We start from the raw sequence: 10,852 nt of genomic DNA, 5'->3' as shown, positions 1-10,852 counted from the left end.
CCCCACAGCGACCCTGCGCCAGCCCCACGGCGGTGACGACGGGCTCGAGCCCGGCCGCCTGGCCCACTTTGCCCCAGTTACTCGAGACTTACACCAAAGTTGCAAAAGCAGTAGAAAGAGTTCCCCGCACGTTTTGCAGAGGCCCCCCCATGTTGCGTCGCCTCCTGCGGCGGGTCCCGGGGCACACCGGGAAAATCCCCCATCCAGAAGTGGGGTTCACGCAGACTCAGCAGCTAGGGCCCCCACTATTCTCGCAGAGCCCGGTCCTTACTCTCTTTCCGTCTGGAGCCTTCCTGTCACTTTTTCGGGGTCACCTGTGGGGTGCCCCTTAGTTTGGGGTTGCCTTAGGTTGCCTCATGACTAATTTCAAGGTGTGCATTTTTAGATTTAAATTTTATTTATTTACTTTGTAAGTTTTTTTCTTTTGAGAGGTAGAGAGCAGGGGAGGGAGACAGAATCCGAAGCAGGCCCCCGGCTCGCTGTCCGCGCAGAGCCGGAGTTTTAAGCAATCCCTGAACCCAGGGTGGAGCTCGAACTCACGACGCGGAGATGAGGAGCCACAGGTCTCTCGGCCCCCGCGGGAAGGTGTGCCCTTCCCAGTGCGGCTCATCGGGAGGCTCGCTGCTGGCGGCGCTTTGCTGAAGCGGCGTGGGTGGTGTCTCCATTATAAAGTCACTGGTTTCCGTCTGTAAACACTGAACACCTTGCAGGATATAATTTGAGAGTATCTAAATAACTTCTTTCTTTTTTCCCCCAAATTTTATTTATTAATTTTTTTTATAATATATATTTTTAATTTTTTTAATGTTTTATTTATTTCTAGGAGAGAGAGAGAGAGAGACAGCGTGAGCAGGGGAGGGTCAGAGAGAGAGGGAGTGACAGACTCTGAAACAGGCTCCAGGCTCTGAGCTGGCAGTCAGCACAGAGCCCGACGCGGGGCTCGAACCCGCGAACCACGAGATCATGACCTGAGCAAAAGTCGGACGCTTAACCGACTAAGCCACCCAGGCGCCCCAATTTATTAATTTTTAAAAATATTTATTTTTGAGACAGAGGCAGAGCATCCGCGGGGGAGGGGTAGAGAGAGGGAGACACCGAATGGGAAGCAGGTTCCGGGCTCTGAGCTGTCAGCCCAGAGCCTCATGAGAGGCCTGAACCCGAACCGTGAGACCATGATTTGAGCCTAAGTGGACCCTTAACTGGGAGAGCCGCCTAGGTGCCCTGCAAATAATACGTTCCTAGTCACACTTTCTACCATTACAGATGGGTGTTTTCTAAAACACCTATTACTTTTTAAAAGTATTATTTTTTAGTGTTTCTTTACTTTTGAGAGGGAGAGAGAGACAAGGCATGAGTGGAGGAGGGGCAGAGAGGGACAGAGACACAGAATCTGAAGCAGGTTCCGGGCTCTGAGCTGTCAGCACAGAGCCTGACATGGGGCTTGGACTCATGAACCGTGAGATCACGAATCTGAAGACCAGTGCCTAACCGACTGAGCCACCTGGGTGTCCCTTTCTGAAATAGTTATTAATCGTATTTACCAAATGAAGATTTTTCAATTTCCATTATTCTTTCTATATGTTAGTTGGAATTCTGTAAGAAAGAACCTGTACCCCCCCCCCCGCCATTTTTTTAAGTAGGCCCCATACCCAGCGTGGGGCTTGAACTCACAATCCTGAGATCAAGAGTCACATGCCCTACTGACTGAGCCAGTCAAGTGCCCCAAGAACCTTCCCTGCTCCCCATTTTTCTATGTATTTATGTTGCTATTCATGTTTTTATTTTGTTTTTCCCCCCATTGATTATAATTCATTGCTATAATTTATTGCTGATTTTCCAGATTTGGGCTTTAGGAGCCTTTTCAGGTGGGCTTCTGTGCTCTCTCAGCACATCCCCCAGCATTTTTGAGCCCTTCCTTCTTTTCTGGCATCACCAGATGTACCAGGGTCGCCTTGCGTTTCCTTGACCTGCCCTGAATCAGTCATTTCTCTAAGGAGCTCTGCTTCCCTTTAGCCTGTCTTTCTTTCTTTCTGTCTTTCTTTCTCTCTCTCTCTCCCTTTCTTTCTCTCTCTCTTTCTCTTTCTTTCCCTCCCTCCCCCTTCCTTCCTTCCTTCCTTTCTTTTTCTCTTTCTCTTTTTAAAGATTTTTTATTATTTTTAAGTAAGCTCTACACCCAACCTGGGGCTCAAACCTATAATCCCAAGATTAAGAGTTGCACACTCTGCTGACTGAGCTAGTGAGGCACTCGCCTTTTAGTTTCAAAGGAGGTGTTTAGAAACCAAGATCAGGTTGTGGGTATGCTTATTGCTACTGGGGTGTCGTTGATTTTTGGCTTTCTCAGTGGGCAGAGCTAGGAAACCTATATTTGTTCACACCAGATGCATCTGTATCTATTTCTGTGTGTATATCTCTGTGTATATATTAAAAGCTGTAAGTGTATATCAATATGTCCAACCCCAATTAATTACCCCAGGGTTCATTCTACATTTCTTTTCCTCTCTAAATTTGGTTCCTATTGTTTCAATATATTTTTCAGTATATTTGTTTTCAATATGTTTACTTATTTGCCCAATCCTAGATTACATATGAAGTAATTTCAGAATTTCCAATCCACATTTTTGTTAAAAACAAGTCTATTAGCTAGAGTATAATTTTTACGTACAGTTGTTTTGTTTTTATCCTTAAAATATATAGTCAAAAAATTTTTATGAAGTTATTTCAGTGCACTTGTTTTTTTTTAATGTTTTATTTGAGTAAGCGCATGTGTTCACGAGCAGGGGAGGGGTAGCCAGAGAGGGAGAGAGAATCCCAAGCAGGCTCCGTACTGTCAGCACAGAGCCCAACGGGGAGATCTGTCTCACAAACCGTGAGATCATGACCTGAGCCAAAATCAAGGGTCAGACGCTTAACTGACTGACCACCTGGGCGCCCCACCACGGGTTTGCATTTATGTTAATCATTTGTAATAAAGTTAGATTCACTTGTTTCTGTTTATATTTCATTATGAGTCCTTAATTGATTTTAAGCTTTGGTATGTAAACCATGTGATTCTAATTTTTTTAATGTTTATTTTTGAGAGAGAGAGAAACAGAGCACAAGCAGGGGAGGGGCAGAGAGAGAGGGAGACACAGAATCTGAAACAGGCTCCAGGCTCTGAGCTGTCAGCATAGAGCCCGACATGGGGCTCGAACTCACGAACTGTGAGATCATGACCTGAGCTGAAGTCGGACGCTTAACTGAGCCCCCCAGGCCCCTGTGTAAACCATGTGATTCTAAAAGTCAGCAGTTCTTGGGGTGCCTGGCTGGCTCCCTCGGTGGAGCATGGGGCTCTTGATCTTGAGGTTGTGAGTTCAAGCTCATGTTGGGCATAGAGATTACTCAAATAAATAATCAAAAAAAGTCAGCAGCTCTTAGTTATAAGATGATTCAATTTCCCTTTATTTCTAATTTAATCAATTTTGATTGGTTATTGTTTGTTTTTGTTTGTTTGTTTTGGCAGCGGAATTTGGCAGGAGTAAATTCAAAGAAATTAGCGCTGCAGACCCCTCACCCCCAGCAGGGCCACGGGCAGAATTCACACCTGCCCGTGGCTCATCTCTGTTCTTCCAGATTTTACAAAGGGTCGCGGGTGCTGTCTGGCAGTCAGTGAAGGATGGGAAAACAGACTCGTGGTCACAGGCGTGTGATACCCCCTTGAAGATTGTGTGTCCCGAGTGTAGCTAAGATGGCCCATTCTCGGGGTGCCAGCATTGAGCCCCATCTTGTGTATAGAACAGATGAGCCCTCTCTGGACTTGCCTTCCAGTGCCATAGAAACAGTTTGTAAATTAAGCTCGCTAAGTATATTTCTAGAGCAACACAGTAACATTGCTTAATGAGGCAGATCTGAGTTCTTCCGTGTTAGGGACTTACTACTAGTAGCTGAGTCCAGAGCCAAATGCACCGCGAGCCATAGGCCTTCAGGGGAAGGAGGTAAAAAGAAACCCCCGTTTTGGATGAGTCTCTGCTCGGCCAGTGTGCATAAACAGCTTGTTCGTAAGCGTTCAGTGACCGACTTGTAGACTTTACGAATGGTCCCTTTGTGTAAATTGTAGAGTCTGTAACTGCTTGTGTTTTAATGAGGTCACACAATGCTTTTCCAATTAGTAATTATCAAATGTTCATTATAAAACAAATTGCTTCGAAGTTTTGGTCAGCCTCAGAGGGCGATTAATTCTAATGTCCTGTCTGCGGATTGGGTAACCGCCGGTTTATCTCTGACGTCCACTCTGACGAGCTGGCGGTCTGGGCGAGGGGGAGAGTCTTCGTGGGACAGGGGCATCCTGTCACACTCCTTCCCTGTTCCCTGACATCTAGTGACTGTGGGGGAGGTGGGGACGCCCTTGGGGCCAGGGGAGCCCCTGCAGAGTCCACTGTGCTTAGAAAGCTCTTTATCTGCCCGGTGCCTCTTTGTAGTTCATTGCTACTCACCCTCTGTCTTGAGCTCCTTCCTCTTAACCGTGGAGCCGGCTGTCACGCAGACGTGGCACGGACCCCACCCACAGCTCTGGTGCTCTTTGGCTCTTCCTAGTTCGTGAGGAGCTGAGGACCTCACTGGAAGCCTCTCTCTTCCTGTGCTGAGTGTGGAGGCCAAGCCCCAGGCGTTGCCCCCTGGCCTCTGACCAGGCTGGCCCGTGTGGTCAGGGTGGCCCACTGCAGAGCGCTGGCGGGGCTTGGGCGAGCGAGTCCCGAGCTGCCCCACGCTCCTCGTGGCCCTGGCCTAATGCTGGGGCGCATTTGGAGGAACTGACGACCGAGGTCAACTTCCAGATGGGGCTTGTGTCCGTTTGGGACCGACAGGCTTTCATGAGGGGCTGTTTCCATCTTCCTGACACCTGGGGGTCTGCAGGCGCTTTTGTACGGCATCCGCCTGAGAGAAGGCGCTGGAAAGCTCAGTGTTTTACAAGTGAGAAAAGCGAAGTCACGGCCGGACCCAGCGTGGGCCTGCTCCACCCCCTGCCGACCCCACGGGCTCTCCCAGAACACTGTGAATGCCGTGAGCAAAGCCACGTGAACTGTGGGTCTCTCCCTTTAATGGAGATTTCTCCCGTTTTCCCAGAAGTTTCCCGTGGTCCCTCCTGAAAACTAGGTGCTTGCTGGGGACATCTGCTGGCCGGCAGACAGATTGGGTCCAGACTCTGAATCTGTGATGTTTAAAGCCGATTAATATCAGCCTCAGGGCTTTTAGGATCATCCTTTGGTGAGATTTACAGGGCAGCAGGGTGCAGGCTGTCCTGTGTTGGGGTGAGGAGGAGAGGGGCATCCAGCACCGGGTGTCAGGTTGCCCGTGGATCCTGAGTGCCGTAGAATCTGGCGTGCATGGTAGAAGCTGGTCTCTCTGGGGAGGGGGCTGTGGTGGGCAGCAGGGGCCAGGCCCTGTCCCCTCATTCTTTGTATACTATGCCGAACAGGTCGAACTTTACCTTGAAAATGGCCAGAGCCATGGGCGTGGTATCATTTGGTCAGCTGTCAGTATTTCAGGAGTAACTGCTGTGGGCAGACGTGGCCGTGGGACCAGTGCGTTTGACAGGCAGCCCTGGGGCCCATGGCACAGGACAGGGCGCTAGGGAGCCGTCCCCGGGAGCAAGGAGGCCTGCTGACCTCGCAGACCTTGGCGTGTTGTCCGCGAAGGTCCGTAGCGGTGACTCATGGGCACTTGGGGAGACCGCCTGGGCCGTCACAGCAGCAGGGACGTTGTTCGGTGCTGTGGTTGCTCAAGTCCCGAGCCTGCCCCGCGCGCGGCCGCAGGCATGTGGGTGGCCTGTGTGTGGGGGGGGTTTTGTTGACAAGACGGTGCCGGAGTCCAGAGCCCCACACGCGGGCCCCTCGCTCCTACAGCTCTCCTGTAGCTGCTGCGTGTGTGCCGGGCAGTAGACAGTGTGGACGACCCCCCACCCGTGAAGACGGCCACTTCCACACCAGCGCTTTCCCTGGGCCCTGGGGCCGCCTGGCCTGCTGTAACCGGTTTTCCCGGGGTCCCGTGAGCCCAGGGCTGTCGGAGGCCGGCTCCGACAGGTCCAGGGGTCCCTGAAGGATGGACGGTGTCGGCGAGAGAGAGAGTGAGAGAGCCCCGAGATTCTTTCTGATCACCAGGCAGGCATCTCTGACCTGTCGGTTTTGGTGTCTTTGTTTAAAGGTTCAAGAACAACATGAGATCAGAAAAAGGAATTTGTACAATGGGGAAGCCTTTTGTGAATTACCTCAATCATAGTGAAGTTGAATTGTACAACTAAGGAAATAACAGGATGTTCTTAATGAAAAAAATAGGATGACATATATATGTTAAGTCGTAAATAGTTAGGCTAGGAATTATTCTGTTTGGCTCTCAAGAGGATGAATGCTTTTGAACTGGTTAGTTTGTGGAAACCTATTTGATGCTAAATGTGTGAACACCACGGGGGCCCTAAAGGTGTTAGCCTTTTGCTTTTGGGTTATGTGTTAGCTACTCTTTTCTATCCTCATCCCAGCCACCTGTAAGGGAGGATGTTTGCAGAAGGTATGCCTTTGGGAAGGGACTGCCGTACATCATCAGTTAGAAGAAGCTGTACGTGTTAAGTTTTACCCCTGTTTGTTCCTAAACTCTAAATTAGGCTCTTTGTCTTGGGGCCAGGCTCAATTGTCTTTGATATGCAAGGCCCATAGGAAGAGGCTTTTGACAATTACCCACAGAGCTCTCATCTAAAATCTCTTTTGTAAAGGCAGGAATATGCTTTTCCTTATGTGGTATCTGTGTTCGGAATATGGGTCTGATATGGAATATTGTGAGGCCTGGTCAATACCAGCAGGCTCATTTCTAATATGAGCCAGTAGTAGCAGAAGGAGATACCAGTTTTCATTTCTCACAGCAGGAGCTGTGCAAACACTGCCATTTCCTTGCTGTGACTGCCATCAGAGAGGCCAGTGTGGCTCCCAGCACAGGGCCGGCACCCTGAGGGCACGTGGCAGCCCGCCTGCTCTTCCCTTGTGGGCCTCCCCACCTCTGTCCCCGCGTCCCCAGCCGCTCCGCTGCCTGTTGGCCTCTGTGCGTCCACCTCACCCGGGAGGGCAGACGGGCCGTTGGTGCAGGGACCTTCCCTGTCTGTCTGCAGAAGGTAAAACGGTCCCCGGCACCTACTGAGGGCTAAGCAGAGGCTTGTTAAATGAGTGAATGAATGGATCTAAGAAGGGGCACAGTGTCCGGTGGGATTTTTTATTACCAGCATCATTTTTTTCTGGTGATGTAGCAGCTGAAATGTAATCAGAGGGGTTTGCTCCTGAGTAAAGCGAACAGTCGTCATCACCCGTGTGCTGGGCCTTGGGGCTCTGAACACAGTCCGAAGTGCCCTCCGCACATCCTGGCTGTCTGCTCGGGGTGGGTGCCTGGCCGCTGACTGAATTTGAAGCCAGTAACTTCCCTTATTACTGAATTAAACACTTTTAAAAGTGAATCTCTAGTTTTTCTGGTTTAAAAGTGAATTTTCTAGCTTTTCACTTATACATCCATTAACACGTCTGAAGATTAAGTTATCGTGGATCTGCCGTGACCACACAGGAAGGGTGAGCACTGGTGATCGGAGTGTGGGGTGCTTGGGTGTTTGGGGTTCAGAGAAACCGCGGCCAAGGTGGGCCAGGTGCCTCGAAGGCAGGGGGCGTTCCCTGGGGTGGAGCCACTTGGGGGTGTGACCCCCCCAGCACATGGCAGCAGGCGCTGGGCTCCAGGGCCTGGCCTGGCCCAGCCCCGGGAGAACGTGATGATGGATCCAAGTGTGTGGAACGGGAAGCCCCAGGCATTAGGCTTCTTCTTCCGTTTACAGGATCCCTTAGGCACCCCTGGTCCAGCGGGGCAGAGGGGCCAGTCCAGGGGTCTCCCAGCTGGAGCCCTTGATGGTGGCTGAGGTGCGTGGGGAGGAGAGGCAGCGGGAAGTCAAGGCTAATCCTGCGTGTTTAGTTTGGGCACCTGGTTAATGGGGTGCCTTGGAAGGAGCCAAGGAAACGGGCAGAGCCTGAGGTGGTGCGCCCGGCGGTCTGTAGCCCCGGGTGGCAGGTAGGCGCTGGGTGGGTGTGTCCCAGCTGAGGGCGGGTTGAGGCGGGTGTGCCAGGGGAGGCCTGGAGGCCAGCAGGGGTGGGGCCGTGGAGGGGGGCTGCCTTGCTCCAGGCCCTGCAGGGCGGAGACCTTGGCTGCCCCGGTGATCATGGTGATCACCCTTCCCACCCCCGCCCCGCGTGTGGGGCCTTCTCCTCCACCAAGCACCCTCTCCGGCTGAGCTCTGTTCCGAGTCACTGCCTGGGGTTAGCACGGACCCCACAGGTTAGGTTAAGGGCTCGGGCCCACAAGACTGACCCCAGCCAGGCACCAGTTGCAAGTCCGGATTGTCCCGTCCCCTGTGCCTCTGACGACCGCCTACACATCAGACGATCCCACCACCACCCCCTCTTGGGTTCAGCTCCCTGGAACAGCGCACAGAATTGAGAAACATTCTGCGTTCTAGCTCCCCAGCTCATCCTAAAGGCTATGATTCGGGGACAGCCAGATGGAAGGGGTGCAGTGGGCGAGGTGTCGGGGGAGGGGTACAGACCTTCCATGCCGTCTCTGGGCACCTCCGGGTGGTCACGACCCCTTGGCCCAGGGCTCCCGTGGAGGCGGCATCACGCAGGCGTGACTGATGGAGCCTGGGGCCACCGGTGACGGTGGAAGGGGAGTTGGGGGTGGGAAGGGAGGTCCCAGCCCTGCAGTCCCCAGGTGGGTTCCCCTGACAGCCAGCTCCGTCCTGTGGTTAGCTAGGGCTTTCCAGAGTCACCTCATGACCCAGGTGCGGCTGACGGGTTTGTTAGGGAAAACAGAAGATACCCTTTCACCCGGGGACGTTTCGGGTCCAGGGCACAAAAGCTGCCCCCGTACCCGTCACTCGGGGTTGTGAGGGTTTTCGCAGGTTTGTGCCGGGAACCGCGGATTCCTGCCTACGGGGCGTGTCGCTGGGTCCCGCGCAGGCCCTCGGGCCTCGGCCACTCCTCTCTCCCGCAGAGTCGCCCCAAGACTGGCTAGGCTGGGAGGGGGTCCCGCAGGGTTAGGGGCTGTGAGGGTCTGTCACACGGTGCGGAGAACAGTGTCCCTCACACGGAGATGGAGGGCTCCACGGAGCAGGCCTGGGGCCCAGCCCCGGCCTGCGCCTGCCGTGTNGTGCCAGGGCAGAGGAGACACTGGCTTCACCTGAGGAACTGCCCGCTGCCCGACCCGGGGGTGGGCGCCCTGCTCCGTCCCTTCCGCTGGTGCTTTGCTCTCCGTCTGAGACGCGCCGATTGCGCGGCCTCGGCTGCCTCACCCCCCTGGTTCCTGCGGCGGTTTCCTCTGTTCCCTTCGGTCCCCAGCGCTGCTCCGCGCTCAGAGCGCCGTGCGCCTGCGCGCCTGTCTGCCCGCGGGGGCCGCCCCGACCCTGGTTTGGGATTTTCCAGTACCAGCCAGGACCGTTTCGGCGGTCTCTCTCTCTCTCTCTCTCTCTCTCTCTCCCCCTCCTTCCTTCCTTCCTTCCTCCCGCCAGAATTACTATCAAACTTCACTCATCGGCCCGAGACCTGTGTGGTGGTGGAAGGCTTGCCCCTGGTTAGTGTGCTACCAGTGCTTTTGAATTTATTGTTTGCTTTTTTCTTCATTCTATTACCAAAATGTTATAGTAACAGATTTGGTTATATGGATAATTTTTTGTTGGTGGTTTTTGTTATTAGTAACTTTAGGAGTGAAGTGAATTTTGTGTCCCCAAAAAGTAGTACTGCTGATTTTAGTTTTGCTGACCGGACAGTGGTCACTTGCTTAAGAATTCTAGAGTTGCCCTGAAGAAAACAAAAAACAGTAAATAGCCCCGTAAGTACTCTCGTTCCTGTTTCTGAGGTTTTGTCGGCGTTTGCTGTATGCTGACCAGGGTGGACCGGTGTTGCTGCTGTGGGGACCACTTCAGGCGCGGCTGCACTGTAACCTCTGTGACCCCCCTTTCCGAGTGTGCTCTCCGGCCACTTAGGTCCCGTCCACCGTCCCTCTCCCCCAGGCCGACTGAGCCACCCAGGCGCCCCCATTTTAGATTCTTTGGGATGACAGCGGTACTCAAATGTCACTTCTGGATGCCTGCCTTGAATGCCCCTGGCCCTTCTGGAAAGCTCTTGTCAGAGAAGGGGTGCTGTCTGCCCCCAGGGGGACAGGGGCCCTCGGGCCCAGCCTGCCTACCTCCTGTGCTGGCTGCGGGGCCTCTGGCCTGTTGGCTGGGTCAAGGCCCGACACCACGTGTTTTTACGGGATCCCCCCCTTCTCTGCCGGGTGATGGGCGCTCGCGGTCCTTGACAACACCCACCACGCGCCCCCGCGGCCCGTCCTTGGCAGACACGTAGGAGCGAGAGGATTTTAGACACTTAGGGCAGTTTGACGAAGGCGTTTTATGCTGTTGAATCTCAGTGTTAAAGAATTGGGCTCGTGTATTACATGTCTTTGGTTCTTTATCTTGTTTTCCTCTAGTGCTTTATTTTTATCGTGTTTTAGAAAAGTGCCAGACAGTGACGGATTGGAGAGAAACGCGCAAAGGAAGCTGCCCCTGAGAGCCGCCTCGGCCGCGCTGCCCAGCGGGGCATCGGGTGCCTCGCCCAGCTCCTCGGCTGCCTCGCTCCCCCGGCTGCAGGGTGGGGGAGCTCCTCGTGAGCCCTGCTCGCAGGACCTGGCCCTTGTCGGGGAGCAGACGGTGTCCCGTCTTCCTTCTTCTGTGACCCTGGACGGACCGGCCTGCGCCCTCTGCCGCGGGGCGGGGACTGGGCACAAAGGGCCCTCCCGGGCCGCGGCCCTTCAGGAAGCTCCCTGA

The 10,852-nt window shown here is 53.6% G+C and overlaps 1 protein-coding gene across 1 annotated transcript in view; it reads left to right on the top strand.

Moving 5' to 3' along the window:
* Positions 1-10,852, top strand: part of CCDC57 (coiled-coil domain containing 57) — a 107,738-nt gene that overhangs the window by 14,805 nt on the left and 82,081 nt on the right. Inside the window, exon 9 of the mRNA XM_077756610.1 lies at positions 10,540-10,676. Coding sequence (XP_077612736.1) covers positions 10,540-10,676 — 137 coding nt within the window. The remainder of the gene's footprint in view (positions 1-10,539; positions 10,677-10,852) is intronic.

The sequence above is a fragment of the Crocuta crocuta genome, unplaced genomic scaffold (assembly GCF_008692635.1).
Source record: "Crocuta crocuta isolate KB4526 unplaced genomic scaffold, BGI_CrCroc_1.0 scaffold50, whole genome shotgun sequence".
Classification (NCBI taxonomy): Eukaryota; Metazoa; Chordata; class Mammalia; order Carnivora; family Hyaenidae; genus Crocuta; species Crocuta crocuta.
This window is presented reverse-complemented; position numbering and strand designations above follow the sequence as displayed.